Genomic DNA, 20,203 nt, shown 5'->3' with positions numbered 1-20,203 from the left:
ATATAAATAGTAGATTATCAGATACGCAACAAGAAGGTCTGATATCATTATTATTGAAACAGGACCCAAGTGGTATATATAAAGATCCAGTCCATTTAAAAAATTGGAGACCTCTTACACTTCAGTGTTGTGATGCAAAAATCCTAGCAAAATGCTTGGCGCATAGAATTAAAAAAGTATTGTCAGATATTATTCATCCTAATCAGACAGGTTTTTTTACATGGACGATACATTGGAGATAATATAAGACAAGTACTGGAAACAATAGAATACTACGAAATATCGGGGACACCAGGCCTGGTTTTCATAGCTGATTTTGAAAAGGCTTTTGATAAAGTACGACTGGAGTTTATATATAAATGCCTAGAATATTTCAATTTTGGGGAATCTCTTATAAAATGGGTTAAAGTTATGTATAGTAACCCTAGGTGTAAAATAGTAAATAATGGCTACATCTCAGAAAGTTTTAAACTATCTAGAGGAGTAAAACAAGGTTGTCCACTATTGGCATATCTATTTATTATTGCCATCGAAATGTTAGCTGTTAAAATTAGATCAAACAATAATATTAAGGGATTACAAATCCGCGGCTTAAAAACTAAGGTGTTATTGTACGCTGATGATTCATGTTTTCTTTTAAAACCACAATTAGAATCTCTCCACAGCCTGATAGAGGATCTAGATACTTTTGCTATCCTTTCTGGATTAAAACCAAATTATGATAAGTGTACTATATTATGTATTGGATCACTAAAAAATGATAATTTTACATTACCGTGTAGTTTACCAATTAAATGGTCTGACAGAGATGTGGACATACTCGGTATTCAAATCCCAAAAGAAAGAAATGATGTTACTCCATTACATTTTTATAGAAAGTTAGCAAAAATAGATATGATCTTGTTACCATGGAAAGGAAAATACCTGTCTATTTGTGGAAAAATCACCCTGATTAACTATTTAGTCATATCACAGTTGACCTATTTGCTTATGATTTTGCCTACAACTAGTGACCTGCTTTTTAAATTATTTGAACAAAATTTTATTTGGAATGGCAAGCCAGACAAAATTAAAAGGGCCTATTTATATAACGAATATGAATTCGGAGGGCTGAAATGATTAAATAGTAAAGCATTAGACCCTCACTAAAGGCATCAGTCATACAAAAGTTATACTTAAATCCAAACTGGTTCTTTAGTAAATTGGTAGGAATGTCTCATCCTATGTTCAAGAATGGCCTTTTCCCCTTTATTCAGATTACACCTCTGTAACGCCCTGGCCATAGAAAGGGGTTTTTGTTCTTTATTTTGGTTAGGCCAGGGTGTTACATTGGGTGGGCGTTCTATGTTCCTTTCTCTATGTTTTTGTATTTCTTTGTTTTGGGCCGTGTGTGGCTCCCAATCAGGCACAGCTGAAGCTCGTTGTTGCTGATTGGGAGTCACACATAAGGAGCATGTTTTTCCTTTGGGTTTTGTGGGTAATTGTTTCTGTTTTGAGCATTTTCCTAACAGGACTGTTTGCTGTCCTTTTTGTTCATTTATGTAGTGTTCTCTTGTTTTTTTAATTAAAATTCTGATGAACACATCCTCTGCTGCACCTTGGTCCCCTCTTCCAGACAGCCGTTACAACCTCCTCACTTTCGGTTGTTTGAAAAGGAAAAAATCTCCAAAATATCGTTATTTTTTAAACAAGCCTTAGAAAGTTGGTTGCAATTTCAGTTTAATCCACCTGAAAAGACAGAACAAATGATACAACAAATATTGTGGTTAAACTGAAATATACTAATTGATAAAAAAAATATATATTTTTCAAAGAAATGTTTAAAAGAGGTATAATTTTTGTGGATGATATTATACATAGGACTGGTGTAGTGATGTCACACATGCAGCTAACACAGACACATGTAAATGTCTGCTCTACCCAAAATTACAACCAACTAATTGCAGCATTACCACAAAAATGGAAGAGGCAAGTAGAAGGGGAAAAAAGTAAGGAACTTGTATGTCGGCCCTGTATTAAAGAACATAAATGGTTAAAGAAAAGTGTGATAAATAAAAACATATACCAATTTCATTTAAGGACCAAAAAACTGACAGCTGTGTCATATAAATCGCAAAATAGTTGGGAAAAGATTTTCGATGTACCCATTCCATGGCACATGGTTTATGAATTGATACGCAAAACAATGCCGGATTCAAAACTTCAAATTTTTCTATTTAAATTACCAAAAGTCTTGCAACCAATAGAATGTCATATATATGGGGGATACAATCTTCCCAGCTCTGCAGATTTTGCTGTGATGAGGCAGAGTCATAAGACCATTTATTTTGGTATTGTCCATATGTAGCTCGTTTTTGGTCATAGGTCCAGGAATGGCTGAAGAATTGCAACATTTGCCTAGAACTAATGCTGCAGATAGCAATACTGGGTGCTTTGAAAAGCCATAGTCAATCAATCAATAATATAATAATTATTTTAGAAAACATGTTTATTTTTTATTTACAATCTGTAGAAGCTGTGAGAATAGAAAGGTTCAGTACTTTTGTCAAGCATCACAGCACAGTTGAAAAATATATGGCAAAAATAAATCCAAAATGGTTGATGTTGAGAGATAGATGGGAGGGGTTGAATGGAGCTGAAGGATGGGACTAATAACAAGATAACCAATGGAAAACATACGGGGTCTGCAAAATGTATATAGGTTCAGAAATGTTCTGAAATAGCACAGTTACAAATAGAAATCAAACTGGATGGACATCAGAAATAGAGGAAAGACTAAAAACAAACAAAATATATCTATTGTAAAATAGATTGTGTCTGTAAAATGTGTATAAGATGTATTAACTGAAGGTAGAAGCCTACATGTTATTGTTTATTAGTTTATTCCAATTGGGGGAAGGGTGGTAGGGTTTGCGGGGAATAATAAAGGTATATTCTAAAAAAAGTATGTATGTCTATATAGGTATGTGTATGTATATGTGTATATGTATATGGATATATATATTTACCCCCCAAAAATATGGGGGATTGGAAATGATGCAGACAATTACATTGATGGAAGCAACCATCTTTCCGCAATATTAAGCTGATCCACCCCTTAGAAATGAATAAATTAAATTCAATTAAAAAAGTGTCTTCACTGACATTTTCAACCTCTCCCTGTCCGAGTCTGTAATACCAACATGTTTTAAGCAGACCACCATAGTGCCTGTGCCCAAGAACACCAAGGTAACCTGCCTAAATGACTACCGACTCGTAGCACTCACATCTGTAGCAATGAAGTGCTTTGAAAGGCTGGTCATGGCTCACATCAGCACCATCATCCCAGAAACACTAAACCCACTGCAATTTACATACCGCACCAACAGATCCACAGATGATGCAATCTCTATTGCACTCCACACTGCCCTTTCCCACCTGGACAAAAGGAACACCTATGTGAGAATGCTATTCATTGACTACAGCTCAGCGTTCAACACCATAGTGCCCTGAAAGCTCATCAATAAGCTAAGGACCCTGGGACTAAACACCTCCCTCTGCAACTGGATCCTGGACTTCCTGACGGGCCGCCCCCAGGTGGTAAGTGTAGGTAACAAAACAACACATCCGCCACGCTGATCCTCAACACAGGGGCCCCTCGGGGGGTGCGTGCTCAGTCCCCTCCTGTACTCCCTGTTCACTCATGACTGCACGGCCAATCACGACTCCAACACCATAATTAAGTTTGTCGATGACACAACAGTGGTAGGCCTGATCACCGACAACAAAGAGACAGCATGTAGGGAGGAGGTCAGAGCCTTGGCCGTGTGGTGCCAGGACAACAACCTCTCCCTCAATGTGATGAAGACAAAGGAGATGATTGTGGACTACAGGAAAAAGAGGACCGAGCACGCCCCCATTCTCATCGACGGGGCTGCAGTGGAACATTTTATTACGTTTGCAATTGCAACAAATAATCTGCTCAGACCCCAACCAAGGAGCATTAAAAGTCGTGCTATAAATTCTCAGACAACCCAAAGATTCCTTGATGCCCTTCCAGACTGCCTCTGCCTACCCAAGGACGTCAGAGGACAAAAATCAGTTAACCACCTAACCGAGGAACTCAATTTAACCTTGCACAATACCATAGATGCAGTTGCACCCCTAAAAACTAAAAACATCTGTCATAAGAAACTAGCTCCCTGGTATACAGAAAATACACGAGCTCTGAAGCAAGCTTCCAGAAAATTGGAACGGAAATGGCGCCACACCAAACTGGAAGTCTTCCGACTAGCTTGGAAAGACAGTACCGTGCAGTATCGAAGAGCCCTCACTGCTGCTCGATCATCCTATTTTTCCAACTTAATTGAGGAAAATAAGAACAATCCGAAATTTCTTTTTGATACTGTCGCAAAGCTAACTAAAAAGCAGCCTTCGCAAATGGAGGATGGCTTTCACTTCAGCAGTAATAAATTTATGAACTTCTTTGAGGAAAAGATCATGATCATTAGAAAGCAAATTACAGACTCCTCTTTAAATCTGGGTATTCCTCCAAAGCTCCATTGTCCTGAGTCTACACAACTCTGCCAGGACCTAGGATCAAGGGAGACACTAAAGTGTTTTAGTACTATATCTCTTGACACAATGATGAAAATAATCATGGCCTCCAAACACTCAAGCTGCATACTGGACCCTATTCCAACTAAACTACTGAAAGAGCTGCTTCCTGTGCTTGGCCCTCCTATGTTGAACATAATAAACGGCTCTCTATCCACCGGATGTGTACCAAGCTCACTAAAAGTGGCAGTAATAAAGCCTCTCTTGAAAAAGCCGAATCTTGACCCAGAAATTATAAAAAACTATCGGCCTATATCGAATCTTCCATTCCTCTCAACATTTTTTGAAAAAGCTGTTGCACAGCAACTTACTGCCTTCCTGAAGACAAACAATGTATACGAAACGCTTCAGTCTGGTTTTAGACCCCATCATAGCACTGAGACTGCACTTGTGAAGGTGGTAAATGACCTTTTAATGACGTCAGACCGAGGCTCTGCATCTGTCCTCGTGCTCCTAGATCTTAGTGCCGCTTTTGATACCATCGATCACCACATTCTTTTGGAGAGATTGGAAACCCAAATTGGTCTACATGGACAAGTTCTGGCCTGGTTTAGATCTTATCTGTCGGAAAGATATCAGTTTGTCTCTGTGAATGGTTTGTCCTCTGACAAATCAATTGTACATTTCGGTGTTCCTCAAGGTTCCGTTTTAGGACCACTATTGTTTTCACTATATATTTTACCTCTTGGGGATGTCATTCGAAAACATAATGTTAAATTTCACTGCTATGCGGACGACACACAGCTGTACATTTCAATGAAACATGGTGAAGCCCCAAAATTGCCCTCGCTAGAAGCCTGTGTTTCAGACATAAAGAAGTGGATGGCTGCAAACTTTCTACTTTTAAACTCGGACAAAACAGAGATGCTTGTTCTAGGTCCCAAGAAACAAAGAGATCTTCTGTTGAATCTGACAATTAATCTGGATGGTTGTACAGTCGTCTCAAATAAAACTGTGAAGGACCTCGGCGTTACTCTGGACCCTGATCTCTCTTTTGAAGAACATATCAAGACTGTTTCAAGGACAGCTTTTTTCCATCTACGTAACATTGCAAAAATCAGAAACTTTCTGTCCAAAAATGACGCAGAAAAATTAATCCATGCTTTTGTTACTTCTAGGCTGGACTACTGCAATGCTCTACTTTCCGGCTACCCGGATAAAGCACTAAATAAACTTCAGTTAGTGCTAAATACGGCTGCTAGAATCCTGACTAGAACCCAAAAATTTGATCATATTACTCCAGTGCTAGCCTCCCTACACTGGCTTCCTGTTAGGGCAAGGGCTGATTTCAAGGTTTTACTGCTAACCTACAAAGCATTACATGGGCTTGCTCCTACCTATCTTTCCGATTTGGTCCTGCCGTACATACCTACACGTACGCTACGGTCACAAGACGCAGGCCTCCTAATTGTCCCTAGAATTTCTAAGCAAACGGCTGGAGGTAGGGCTTTCTCCTATAGAGCTCCATTTTTATGGAATGGTCTGCCTACCAATGTGAGAGACGCAGACTCAGTCTCAACCTTTAAGTCTTTACTGAAGACTTATCTCTTCAGTAGGTCCTATGATTAAGTATAGTCTGGCCCAGGAGTGTGAAGGTGAACGGAAAGGCTGGAGCAACGAACCGCACTTGCTGTCTCTGCCTTGCCGGTTCCCCTCTTTCCACTGGGATTCTCTGCCTCTAACCCTTTTACAGGGGCTGAGTCACTGGCTTACTGGTGTTCTTCCATGCCGTCCATGGGAGGGGTGCATCACTTGAGTGGGTTGAGTCACTGACGTGGTCTTCCTGTCTGGGTTGGCGCCCCCCCTTGGGTTGTGCCATGGCGGAGATCGTTGTGGGCTATACTCGGTCTTGTCTTAGGACCGTAAGTTGGTGGTTGGAGACATCCCCCTAGTGGTGTGGGGGCTGTGCTTTGGCAAAGTGGGTGGGGTTATATCCTGCCTGTTTGGCCCTGTCCGGGGGTATCATCGGATGGGGCCACAGTGTCTTCTGATCCCTCCTGTCTCAGCCTCCAGTATTTATGCTGCAGTAGTTTATGTGTCGGGAGGCTAGGGTCAGTCTGTTACATCTGGAGTATTTCTCTTGTCTTATCCGGTGTCCTGTGTGAATTTAAATATGCTCTCTCTAATTCTCTCTTTCTCTCTTTCTGTCTTTCTCTCGGAGGACCTGAGCCCTAGGACCATGCCTCAGGACTACCTGGTATGATGACTCCTTGCTGTCCCCAGTCCACCTGGCCGTGCTGCTGCTCCAGTTTCAACTGTTCTGCCTGCGGCTATGGAACCCTGACCTGTTCACCGGACGTGCTTGTTGCACCCTCGACAACTACTATGATTATTATTATTTGACCATGCTGGTCATTTATGAACATTTTAACATCTTGACCATGTTCTGTTATAATATCCACCCTGCACAGCCAGAAGAGGACTGGCCACCCCTCATAGCCTGGTTCCTCTCTAGGTTTCTTCCTAGGTTTTTGGCCTTTCTAGGTAGTTTTTCCTAGGGAGTTTTTCCTAGGGAGTTTTTCCTAGCCACCGTGCTTCTTTCACATGCTTTGCTTGCTGTTTGGGGTTTTAGGCTGGGTTTCTGTGCAGCACTTTGAGATATCAGCTGATGTACGAAGGGCTATATAAAAATAAATTTGATTTGATTGATTTGAACAGGTTGAGAGCTTCAAGTTCCTTGGTGTCCACATCACCAACAAACTAACATGGTCCAAGCACACCAAGACAGTCGTGAAGAGGGCATGACAAAACCTATTCCCCCTCAGGAGACTGAAAAGATTTGGCATGGGTCCTCAGTTCCTCAAAAGGTTCTACAGCTGATCCATCAAGAGCATCCTGACTGGTTGCATCACTGCCTGGTATGGCAACTGCTCGGCCTCTGACCACAAGGCACTACAGAGGGTAGTGCTAACGGCCCAGTACATCACTGGAGCCAAGCTTCCAGCTATTCAGGACCTCTATACAAGGCGGTGTCAGAGGAAGGCCCTAAAAATTGTCAATGACTCCAGCCACCCTAGTCATAGACTGTTCTCTCTGCTACCGCACGGCAAGCAGTACAGGAGCACCAAGTCTAGGTCCAAGAGGCTTCTAAACAGCTTCTACCCCCAAGCCATAAGACTCCTGAACAGCTAATGAAATTGCTACCCAGACTATTTGCATTGCCCCCCCCTTTTACACTGCTGCTACTCTCTGTTATTATCATCTATGCATAGTCACTTTAATAACTCTACCTTCATGTTCATGTACATTACCTCAAATAACCGGTGCCCCGCACATTGACCCTGTACCCATGTATATAGTCTCGCTATTGTTATTTTACTGCTGCTCTTTAATTACTTGTTACTTTTATTTCTTATTCTTATCCGTATTTTTTTTAACTGCATTTGTTGGTTAGCGGCTCCTAAGTAAGTATTTCACTGTAAGGTCTACACCTGTTCGGCGCATGTGACTAATACAATTTGATTTGATTTGATGGCAAAGTACTGAGTGAAGGGTCTGATATTTCAGTGTTATATTTGTTATAAAATTGCAAAAATGTCTAAAAACCTATTTTTGCTTTGTCATTATGGGTTATTGTGTGTAGATTGATGAAGAAAAAAACGATTTCATCCATTTTAGAATAATCCATTTTAGAATAAGGCTGTAACGTAACAAAACGTGAAAAAGGTCAAGGGGTCTGAATACTTTCCGAATGCACTGTACATACAAAGTATCCACTCGGTTATTACTAAAATATACACATAATTCTGTCTGTCTACGTATTATCCTGGGGACTGGAGTGGTCTTTGACCTCTGTGGAGCCCAGGTTGTCTGTGGGCGGAAAGCTGGGTTCAGGGGGCTTGTAGGCCAACTCACTGAAAGACAAAAAACAACATCTGTCTGTCTGTCTGTCTGTCCATCCATCTGCCTGATTTGTCCGTTCTCTGTAGTGTCTTACCTCTCTCCATCTCTCTCTGTAGCAGCCTGGAGAGTTAGACACAAACCAACAGGGGGGGTCAGTATTTCCCATAAACATATCAATAACATATTCAGTGAAAAAAGATGGGTTACCTTGGGCTTCTGTGGGAGCGGCACCCCGCCCATCTTTCTAGGTCCCCCAAGAGTGTCAAAAGAATTACTGCGCACCCTAATGGCTCTCTGCAACAAAGACAGGAAGTATGGATGCCAAGTCCAAAACCCACCCTTTCCCCATACCGGAGTGAAAAGTCAAGGATTTCTGACCTCACCTTAAAGTTTTCGATGAACCCTCCACTCCCCTCAGTTACACCCCTCATCCCCTCAGAAGTCGAGAGGGTGGACACAGGCGAACCTCCCATCATGCACTGGGAGCGGGTGGACAGTTCCGCCTGCAGACCCTCCAGGAGCGACGAACGAGTGCGCAGCTTGAAAAGGTAGGATGAGAGGAGAGAGGGCGGCAGAGACGGAGGAGAGAAGGAGGCAGCATAGAGGAGTTAAGTAAGAGATGGGGAGCAGAAGAGAGGAATTAGAGAAGAGGAAAGACTTGTTTCTTTGGTTTCTGTTCCACATAAAAATATACCAGATTTGCATCTAGAAAGTCTTAGGATGTGTGCATGTAATGCCTCAAGAATTACTGTATACATTTATAATGGTGTTAGTGTTGTTCTTCTGTGGTTACCTCCAGTCTACTGAACCTCTCAGCCTTATAACAGGAGATCTCTGCATTGATAAGCTTGGTCAGGAGGAACTCTCTCAACAGGGAGCTCTGGAAGATAGGCCAACAGAGACACACTGAGAATGCATCATGGTCTTTTACCATGTCACCAAGTTCAGATGTGAATTCTACTCACCTCTGTGAATATGGGAGGATCAGGGAGGGAGGGACCAAAGGGAGGTACATCCTCTCTGGCTGTGACTGACACCTGCAAACAGACCACTTCCAGGTTTGAAAAAGCCTTTCCATTCCAATAAAAACAACTACAGTGATAAGATCAATGTGTCTCTGCTTTTGTATTATCTTCTTACCTGGAACACACCTCCTCCTCCTGCCTCCTCCCCCTCGTCCCCCACGCCCTTCCTCACCCTCCTGACCACTAGGAAACAGTGCAGGAAGTGTGAGCCAATGACATCAGACAGAAAAGGGGTGTGGCCCTCCTGGTAAACAACAGCAACGATGTCGTTGCCAATGTGTCTCTTCCTCTGTAGCTGTAAGGAGTAATGAGCAGAGGGTAAGAGGGAGCCACTGGAGCTGGGTTGAAGTGATTGACTGTGGGTGAGGATGATTTGGTGTCGTTATTCAGGCTATACCTGTTGTGTATCGCCCTCTGTGAAGGGCAGTTTGGTGGACACATGGAACATGATCTCTCTGCTGTGGAAGGAAGTGAAGACCGCATCACTTCCTGTCTGGCCGTGACACACATCCAAACCTCCTCGAAACCTGGAAGAGAGGGAGGGAGAGAGAGAATGGGGGAGAGAAAGAGGGAAGAGGCAGTCGGGGAGAGGGAGTGACAGTAAGCTGCTGGTATCTTCTTATTCATCTATTCCTGTTACAATGTCATATTTCTGTAATTTCTCTATAAGGCCATGTCAAAATGTCGGTTACTGTACATTACCCAGTGAACCCTTGAAGTGTGACTGTATCTCCCAAAATAGAGAGGAATTCTTGAAACTCTTCACTTTCCTCATTGTTACAGAGTATGTCCTCCTCTGTCAGCTGTAAAAGATACAGAGAAAATATGAGAGGTACTGTAGACTAGCGCTACTATTTAATGCTTCCAAACTTCTGCCTGCATTCCAGTTATTTACCTGTCCCGCTCTCTGATACAAGACACCAAACTTGAAATTCGGAGACACTCTGTGTTCATCAAATGCTGTTATAAGATCTGGTGCCTGAAAGACAGAGAGGGAAGAGAGAAAGAAAGAAAGAAGCAAAGAAAGGGAGAGAGGGAGGGATAGAGAGAGATAAAGGGGAAGGAGAGAGCACACATTTGTATCAAAATTGTCTCAGGGTTTAGAGGTCATTTGAAGAGTACATTCTGTGTAACATGAAGGCCTAAAGCATTTGGGAATGTGTACAGTGAAAAAGAAGTACCTTGAGGTAACTGACCACATCAAATCTGGGCACAGTCACACTGTCGCATAGCATCTGAAAAGGACATGGTCAGTTTGTTGTTTTTCAATGATGGTAAATGCTTTCAGTAAAAGTATAATAAAGGTTCATCTAAAATACACACGTCTGTTGGAGAGACTAGTAATGGTACCTTGGCCAGCTCCACAGCAGATGGGATGTTTGGGAACAGAGACACAGAGAAGACCCCATGCATAGAGCATTCCCTCATTCTGGAAAGGAAAGACAGACGTAATAACTGTTGCTCATGGAATTCACCAGGGTGTTTCATTACATTAACTGAATAATTTCCATTCTTTCTGATATAACCTCAGTATTACTCTCAGCCTCTTCTCTTCTTCCTCCAAACAGACAGAGAGAAGGAGGGGTCCCAGGGAGGGGTCCACTGCTGTGAACGAGTGATGATACTGACATAGGAGAGAAAGTCACAAAGCTACTATGTATGTATTTCATCATCTTGGATCATAGTCCATCTCTACCATCAAATGGAACAGAATAAGAGTAGTCCTATGGGCCGTACTCTACTAACTCGTGAGCGGAAGAACTCCTGGTAGTATGTGGCCTCGCTGTCTCTCTCCATGATGTCATAGGTCTCTGGGTCAAGTCCGTAATGAGAGGATGTCGGACTGATTTCAGCAAACTTCTGTAGCGGGGGGTCTATCCAGTAACCACCCAGCTTTGGAGGCAGGATCAGAGGAAGGTCACGACCTATCTTCAAAAGCTGAGACTTTCAAAAGGGTGAGATGATCATTAAAAAGTCTGGTGTATCCAATTAAATGTAGATCTAGCAGTATCCGTAGGATGATGATTTCATCTGCATACCTAATAATGAGTTTTATGTATGCTGGTATGAGTGTTATAACTATTGTGACGTCAGTGTTTTAAGGAACAAAAATGTCTGTATCGTTGATAATTTTGAAAGGTCAAATGTCAACACACACACACGTGTGCACACAGATCTTGACATTATATTTTAGGAGAAAGACTCACCCTCAAAGGCAGAGGGAATTCACAGCGCTGTTCATCTAGCCTGCTGCTCTGATGAAGGAGAGTGAAGGTAACAGTGACTGACTGATTGACTAACTGGAGAGAGAACTGTTGTACACACGGAGACTACACACAACAGAGAGGGAATGGTGCTGTTCACTCACCTGCAACTTCTCAATGACCTCAAACAGCTCTGTCACCTTACATGGAAAACACAGACAGACAGACAGACAGACAGACAGACAGACAGACAGACAGACAGACAGACAGACAGACAGACAGACAGACAGACAGACAGACAGACAGACAGAGTCAGACAGACAGAGTCAGACAGACAGACAGACAGACAGACAGACAGACAGACAGACAGACAGACAGACAGACAGACAGACAGACAGACAGACAGACAGACAGACAGACAGACAGACAGACAGACAGACAGACAGACAGACAGACAGACAGACAGACAGACAGAAAGGAGGTTCAGGGAGAAACAGGAAGAGAAAGAGAAACAGTTAGACAAACACAGACGCAGGGAGACTAAATTAGTGATGATGTGATCAACAAATGCAAAAAGGATATGATGAAAGACACATTATCACAATTAAGTCCTTTTACCTTCTGGTTGCTGCCAGCAGAGAGTAACGGTTTGGTCTCGCTGGTAGGGGAGTCCAAAATATCCAGAATTCTGTGTTCTAAAGGTTCTGGTCCGCTACAACAGGTGGAATGACAGAGCATAGCAATGCAACCATCACCTTTCCCATTCATCAACTGCAAATGTATCAAGCTCTAAATCCAGTGTAAAATGACCAGCAAGAAATAAACTACATCTAATGTGGATAAAGGTAAATAAAGGTATTTTAAGTTTTTCTCACCTAGTCTCATTTTCACATATGAACCTGTCCACACTGTGAATAGGGAAAGTGGTAACTCCTTAGGCAATGTGCCGCATGACATTAAGGACTACTTCTATGAACAACTATTTCAAGATTTTATTCAGATTCTGACACTAGAACCAAAGCATTTTAATTTGTTCTCAATACTGTGACTGTTACTCACCCTCCATATGCCCCAAAAGTGAAACTTCTCTTTCTGGAGAAGAACTTGTCATTTCTGCTGTCTCTCTCCATCGTTCTGTGTGGGTGTTAGTGCTTGTGAGTGCCAGTGTGCTAGCTATAGTCAATCAGTACTGCTTAGGGATGAATTAAATCACTCCCCTCTCTCTCTCTCTCTCTCTCTCCTCTCTGCCCCCTGCCTCTCACTCATTTAATCTCTCTACTTCCTTCCCTCTATCCTGCTGTCAGCCAGACTAGCAATATTAACCCCATCTTGGCCGCAGGGACAGGCACTGATGGATAACAAACCCCCATGACCCTGCCCTGACATACAGTACATGTATGGACACAGAGACAGAGGAGTCGCTGGGTATCCATCACCATGCTCTAAGAAACACTGGTAGTGGTCTCACTGACTGGGTGTGTGTAAAGATAGGAATGGTAAATAAATAAATGCATGAGAGATTAGACCTGTTACCCTTTGAGTCTGTAGAACCATCAATTATTGACAGCACATACTGAGAGAGGTGCAAGGCAGCGGGAGAGGAGAGGTGAAAGGAGGGGAATGGGGATGGGTGGTAGTGGAGGGGGGGTGGTGAGGCACACTGCTAAATGGGGAATCGTCCACAGACAACGCAATCGCAATCACACTGCCCTAACCCATCTGGACAAGAGGAATACCTATGTAAGAATGCTGTTCATCGACTACAGCTCACCATTTAACACCATAGTACCCTCCAATCTCGTCATTAAGCTCGAGACCCTGGGTCTCGACCCCGCCCTGTGCAACTGGGTCCTGGACTTCCTGACGGGCCGCCCCCAGGTGGTGAGGGTAGGAAACAACATCTCCACCCCGCTGATCCTCAACACTGGGGCCCCAAAAGGGTAAGTTCTCAGCCCTCTTCTGTACTCCCTGTTCACCCAGTGTGGCCATGCACGCATCCAACTCAATCATCAAGTTTGCAGACGACACTACAGTGGTAGGCTTGATTACCAACAACGACGAGACGGCCTACAGGGAGGAGGTGAGGGCCCTCGGAGTGTGGTGTCAGGAGAAAAAAACCTCACACTCAATGTCAACAAAACAAAGGAGATGATTGTGGACTTCAGGAAACAGCAGAGGGAGCAGCCCCCTATCTACATTGACGAGACAGTAGTGGAGAGGGTGGAGAGTTTTAAGTTCCTCAGCGTACACATCACTGACAAACTGAAATGGTCCAGCCACACAGACAGTGTGGTGAAGAAGGTGCGACAGCGCCTCTTCAACCTCAGGAGGCTGAAGAAATTCGGCTTGTCACCTAAAACACTCACAAACTTTTACAGATGCACAATCGAGAGCATCCTGTCGGGCTGTATCATCGCCTGGTATGGCAACTGCTCCGCCCATAACCGTAAGGCTCTCCAGAGGGTAATGAGGTCTGCACAACGCATCACTGGGTGCAAACTACCTGCCCTCCAGGACACCTACAGCACCCAATGTCACAGGAAGGCCAAAAAGATCATCAAGGACAACAACCTCCCGAGCCACTGCCTGTTCACCCCGCTATCATCCAGAAGGCGGGGTCAGTACAGGTGCATCAAAGCTGGAGCGAGAGACTGAAAAACAGCTCCTATCTCAAGGCCATCAGACTGTTAAACAGCCATCACTAACATTGAGGGGCTGCTGCCAACATACTGACTCAACTCCAGCCACTTTAATAATGGAAAAATGTATGTAATAAATGTATCATTAGCCACTTTAAACAATACCACTAATGTTTACATACTCTACATTACTCATCTCATATGTATATACTGTACTCTATACCATCTACTGCATCTTGCCTATGCAGTTCGGCCATCACTCGTTCATATATTTTTATGTACATATTCTGATTCATTCCTTTACACTTGTGTGTATGAGGTAGTTGTTGTGAAATTGTTAGGTTAGCTTACTTGTTAGATATTACTGCATGGTCGGAACTAGAAGCACAAGCATTTCGCTACACTCGCATTAACATCTGCTAACCATGTGTATGTGACAAATAAAATTTGATTTTAATAAAAAAGAGGAAGGGAGGTTACAAATACTGTCTGTTCCTACTGTATCTATGAAAACAACATTAAGCTTCATTTGTGCAGTAAGGTGTGTCACGTCCTGACCAGTAAAGGGGTTATTTGTTCTTATAGTTTGGTCAGGACGTGGCAGGGGGTATTTGTTTTATGTGGTTCAGGGTGTGTTTGTGTATGTGTTCATGTAGAGGGGTATTTGGTTTATATGGTTCGGGGTGGTTATGTATGTAGAGGGGTATTTGATTTATTAGTCCAGGGTTTTGGTTATTGTTCTATGTTAGTTTAGTTCTATGTTCAGTCTAGTCGTTTGTATTTCTATGTTTAGTTAATTGGTGTTGGGGCCTTCAGTTGGAGGCAGCTGTCTATCGTTGCCTCTGATTGAAGGTCCTATAAATAGGTATGTGTTTGGCATGGGATTTTGTGGGAGATTGTTTCTGTGTATAGCTTCATGCCTTATCGTCGGTGTGTTTTTTTGTATACGTTTTGGTTTTCCTTCTTTGTCCTAAATAAAAGATGAGTATACATTTTCCCGCTGCGTTTTGGTCTACACCCTACGACATCCGTGACAAGGTGTAAGGGTGCGTGCTGGTGGCAGGGAAGTCAGGCGCAAGAGATCGAACTTGGTATAAAACGGAGCAGTTTAATAAGTGCTCAAAAACTCAGAAAACCAAAATATACAAAAAAGAATTGTTTACAAAACTTCGGCGGAAGTAGTGACATAAGGTCAATTATGTTGTGGCATTGGTAGTACTTAAAAAAAAATGTATTATAATAATAATAATAATTAGGTGGGTGCTTACATTTGTCCTATTTCCCACATGTACAAGTGTGTATTATACACATTTGTGAATTGGACATTTGTTTTTTGCATATCCCTCTTCCCCTGAGACAACCTTGGCGAGTGGGGTCACAGCCAGGGATCAGCAATTATTGACTGCAACCCTGGAGCAATTATAGTTAAGTGCCTTGCTCAAGGGCACATTGACAGATTTGTCACTTAGTCAGCTCAGGGATTAGAAATCAGCAACCTTTCGGTTTCTGGCCCAATGCTCAACTACCTGCCGCCCAATTTCACATTACTTAGGGATTATGATTGGATTTTCGCATTCTAGCTAACAACTGCTACATCCAAAATATGTTTTTTTAAAGATCACAAACAAATATAATCTTTGCAACTATTCAAGCAATAATCAAAACATTTTAACTGTATGAGAAACCAAAAAAGTGTTCGCCCAGCAAAACGTCAATCAAACTTCCCTGAACTGTCATTGGCTATAATCCAAAACTTCTATCAGTCACACTACTCCCACACTGCAGAGGTGCGGAAGTTGGTTGTTAGTAGGGTACGTTGTTATCCTCTGATGTAAAGTCCCTTATTTAGGGGACTAGTAGCAGTTCTGGACTTGTTCCGAGTGACTGAAATGTTTGTGTACAGAACGTTCTGTGAACAGTACAACGTCAATTGCTTTAAACTCAGAAAAACAGCTGAGTCTCCCAATTCAGATGGCGCTCTCTGCAAGGAGCTGAGATGTAGGGTTTGAAATCTTACACCTCATTTGCATAGGGAGTGACGTGTCACATTTTTTGTCCTATCCAGACAAAGGATCTATTCCTCTGGCTGTGAGCATAGGAGCCCCACTTGCTATAGAGCCGGGCTCTCCAATCAATGAAACTCAAGATTCTCAAATGGAGATAACGTTTGGGGTATTAAGTTTTAGCTATGTTGGATGAACAGATTACTATATTTCTATATGAAAACCCTTCAGTTGGCATGCTGAATGATATTTCCCCAGTTTGACTGATAAATACAATGTATCAGGAACATATTATACATGTAATTGTATTAATGAACATTGAAGGGAAGAAGTCTGAATTTGCTCAATCTAGTTCTGTTTATCCACCACAAATATTTATTTGTATGGAGACCAAAGTTCACAACTGGTTCCATAGTGGCGACATTCTTATTGATTTCAAGCAGCTGCAAACACAACTCATGGTAACCTTGCAGAATCATCAGTATCAGTGAGCTGTTGTGAAGCTCCTTCTAAGAATCATATTTGCGTTTTCACATTTGAAATAGCTGTTTTCACATGTTGAGCTGAAAGTTTCACGTGAAACCATATGTTCACATGTATTACATTTTAAGATCACATGTTAACACCACCTTTTCACATAAAATGTGTTCAACTCACATGTGAATTGCAGTTTCACATGTGAATAATAAAAGTAATGAGTAATGATAACTTCTTTTACCAGTGCCGAGTCGATGTGCAGGGGTACGAGTTAATTGACGTAGATATGTACAGGAATAAAGTGATGGATAATAAACAGTAGGCCAACGTCAATTAGTGAGAGCTGAGAGCTGTCAAAAGGAGAATACTCCTTCAGGTCAGAGACAGCTTGGTTAATCAACTGGGCATAGAGCGGCAAAGATCCACCAGATAAGGCAGGAGTTAAGAACAGTTCAAGGAGGTGAGTGAAGAAGAAAGACCAGCCTTGTCAGAGCTACGGAACATCCTCAGGGCCTTGTAGAGAGCTGAGTGGCATAGAAGGCACAGGAAAAAGAGGGCAAGGAAGCGGGCTGCCTTTTAGCAAATCTCTTTGTATTCACCGAACAGTTGCTAGGTCAGAAGCACAGTGGTCACCTTACCTGCTCCAAAGATGAGATTAACAACCATCTCCGCAGCACGTACAGCAACGCAATCAGAGAGCAAGATCTGGAGCACTGCAAGGCCTTGATAGATCTACCAGTACCAACCACAGAGTTAAACAAGAAGGAGCCCTGCTGGAAGGATGTCCAGGAGGTTGTCAAGAGGGCAAGAGCATCCTGAAGGTGATCTGGAGAAGGGGCAAAGTCTCTCAACAGTGGAGTGCAGAAGGAGTATGGATTCTGAAGGAGGAGAACTCGAAGAACATCAACCATTTCAGAACCATCTCGCTGCTCAGTGTTGAAGGAAATATATTCTTCAGCATTGGGGCCAGCTGTCTGACAGACTACCTTCTGAAGAACTCCTACATCAGTCCAGAAAGAAGGGATCCTGGAGGTGCCAGGATGACTGGAGCACACAGGCGTGGTCAAGCAGATAATCAGGGAAGCCCGGGAGAATAGAAGATATCTTGTTGTACTTTGGCTAGACCTCACAAATGCCAACGGCTTCATACTCTACATCCCAGCCAAGATCAGGGATCTCATACTGAACTACTACAACAGTTTCAGTTTGAGAGTCACCTCTGCGTCCACAATATTGGAATGGCACAGGCCTGGGAATAGAATCATCACAGGCTGCACCATTTCAGTGATCCTGTTCAGCGGAGGTGGAATGTTGAGGCCTGCTGACCAAGTCTGGCATGCGACAACCTCCGATCAGAGTCTTCATGGACGACCTGACTGTGACAACAACATCCATCCTAGGGAGTAGATGGACTCTGCAGGGGTTGGGGAAGCTTGCCACTTGAACTTCAAGTTTGACAGCAGCCTGAGGGATACAGCATCCATCAAGACATCCAACCAGGAGCTGGAAGTGTGGTTGGCTACAGTGGACAAGTCAGGTTTACCTGGCAAGTTCAAAGCCTGGATATACCAACATGGTGTCCTCCCACGGATCCTCTGGCCCCTCCTGGTTTACAAGGTCCCGATTTCTACAGTTAAGTGCTTTGAGAGAAGGTTCAGTAGCTACCACTGCAAATGGCTGGGATTATCTTGAAGCCTGAGCAGCATTGACCTGTACAGTCAGAAGAACAAACTGAAGCTCCCCATCAGCAGCCTGAATGAGGAATTCATGGTGACTCATACAAGGGAGGTGCTGCAATACAGGGAGTCAAGCAACCCGAAAGTATCCTAGGCAGGTAGGATACTTTCCCTAGTAAAACTGACTATCCTACCGATCCTCGACTTCGGCGATGTCATCTACAAAATAGCTTCCATTACTCTACTCAGCAAACTGGATGCAGTCTATCACAGTGCCATCCGTTTTATTACCAAATCGCCTTATACCACCCACCACTGCGACCTGTATGCTCTAATCGGCTGGCCCTTGCTACATATCCGTCGTCAGACCCACTGGCTCCAGGTCATCTATAAGTCTATGCTAGGTAAAGCTCTGCCTTATCTCAGTTCACTGGTCACGATAACAACACCCACCCGTAGCACACGTTCCAGCAGGTAGATCTCACTGATCATCCCCAAAGCCAACACCTCATTTGGCCGCCTTTCCTTCCAGTTCTCTGCTGCCAGTGACTGGAACGAATTGCAAAAATTGCTGAAGTTGGAGACTTTTATTTCCCTCACCAACTTTAAACATCAGCTACCTGAGCTGCTAACCGATTGCTGCAGCTGTACATAGTCCATCTGTAAATTGCCCGCCCAATCTACCTACCTCATCCCCATACAATTTTTATTTCATTTACTTTTCTGCTTTTTTGTACACCAGTATTTCTACTTGCACATCATCATATGCTCATTTATCACTCCAGTGTTAATTTGATAAATTGTAATTATTCGCTCTGATGGCCTATTTATTGCCTACCTCCTCATGCCCTTTGCACACACTGTATATAGACTTTCTTTTTTTTCTACTGTGTCATTGACTTGTTTATTGTGTTATTGGCTTGTTTATTGTTTACTCCATGTGTAACTCTGTGTTGTTGTCTGTGTCACAATGCTTTGCTTTATCTTGGCCAGGTCGCAGTTGTAAATGAGAACTTGTTCTCAACTAGCCTACCTGGTTAAATAAAGGTGAAATTTAAAAAAAAATATTAGTAAGTATTTGGTCACCTACAAACAAGCAAGATTTCTGGCTCTCACAGACCTGTAATTTCTTCTTTAAGAGGCTCCTCTGTCCTCCACTCGTTACCTGTATTAATGGCACCTGTTTGAAATTGTTATCAGTATAAAAGACACCTGTCCACAACCTCAAACAGTCACACTCCAAACTCCACTATGGCCAAGACCAAAGAGCAGTCAAAGGACACCAGAAACAAAATTGTAGACCTGCACCAGGCTGGGAAGACTGAATCTGCAATAGGTAAGCAGCTTGGTTTGAAGAAATCAACTGTGGGAGCAATTATTAGGAAATGGAAGACATACAAGACCACTGATAATCTCCCTCGATCTGGGGCTCCACGCAAGATCTCACCCTGTGGGGTCAAAATGATCACAAGAACGGTGAGCAGAAATCTCAGAACCACACGGGGGACCTAGTGAATGACCTGCAGAGAGCTGGGACCAAAGTAACAAAGCCTACCATCAGTAACACACTACACCGCCAGGGACTCAAATCCTGCAGTGCCAGACGAGTCCCCCTGCTTAAGCCAGTACATGTCCAGGCCCGTCTGAAGTTTGCTAGAGAGCATTTGGATGATCCAGAAGAGGATTGGGAGAATGTCATATGGTCAGATGAAACCAAAATAGAACTTTTTGGTAAAAACT

The 20,203-nt window shown here is 43.0% G+C and overlaps 1 protein-coding gene across 2 annotated transcripts; it reads right to left on the bottom strand.

Moving 5' to 3' along the window:
* Positions 1 to 7,902: 7,902 nt before the first annotated feature.
* On the bottom strand, positions 7,903 to 13,290 carry LOC106605737 (rap1 GTPase-activating protein 2). 2 transcript variants are annotated; one of them, XM_045718774.1, is made up of 17 exons: positions 12,287 to 13,290; positions 11,833 to 11,868; positions 11,672 to 11,719; positions 11,211 to 11,408; positions 10,991 to 11,088; positions 10,815 to 10,893; positions 10,646 to 10,699; positions 10,360 to 10,443; positions 10,167 to 10,267; positions 9,862 to 9,991; positions 9,580 to 9,759; positions 9,405 to 9,476; positions 9,233 to 9,319; positions 8,823 to 8,978; positions 8,647 to 8,733; positions 8,534 to 8,559; positions 7,903 to 8,450 (listed from the first exon to the last, which is right to left on the bottom strand). In XM_045718774.1, exons 1-17 carry the CDS (start codon positions 12,434 to 12,436, stop codon positions 8,351 to 8,353), a joined length of 1,686 nt encoding a protein of 561 aa, XP_045574730.1. In that variant the 5' UTR covers positions 12,437 to 13,290; the 3' UTR covers positions 7,903 to 8,350. The 2 variants fall into 2 exon arrangements, with proteins under 2 accessions (XP_045574730.1, XP_045574731.1); XM_045718775.1 differs by having other exon boundaries at positions 11,211 to 11,402.
* Positions 13,291 to 20,203: the final 6,913 nt, after the last annotated feature.

The sequence above is a fragment of the Salmo salar genome, chromosome ssa05, assembly GCF_905237065.1.
Source record: "Salmo salar chromosome ssa05, Ssal_v3.1, whole genome shotgun sequence".
Classification (NCBI taxonomy): domain Eukaryota; kingdom Metazoa; phylum Chordata; class Actinopteri; order Salmoniformes; family Salmonidae; genus Salmo; species Salmo salar.
The sequence above is the reverse complement of the archived record's forward strand: the minus strand, read 5'-3'. Positions and strand labels throughout refer to the sequence as shown.

Coding starts and splice junctions, on each gene's coding strand:
- LOC106605737 (XM_045718774.1), bottom strand. CDS start 12,436: ATGAATGGGAAAGGTGATGGTTGCATTGCTATGCTCTGTCATTCCACC. Junction 8,560..8,646: donor CGCTCCCACAGAAGCCCAAG/GTAACCCATCTT, acceptor CTAACTCTCCAG/GCTGCTACAGAGAGAGATGG. Junction 8,451..8,533: donor ACAGAGAGAGATGGAGAGAG/GTAAGACACTAC, acceptor TTTGTCTTTCAG/TGAGTTGGCCTACAAGCCCC.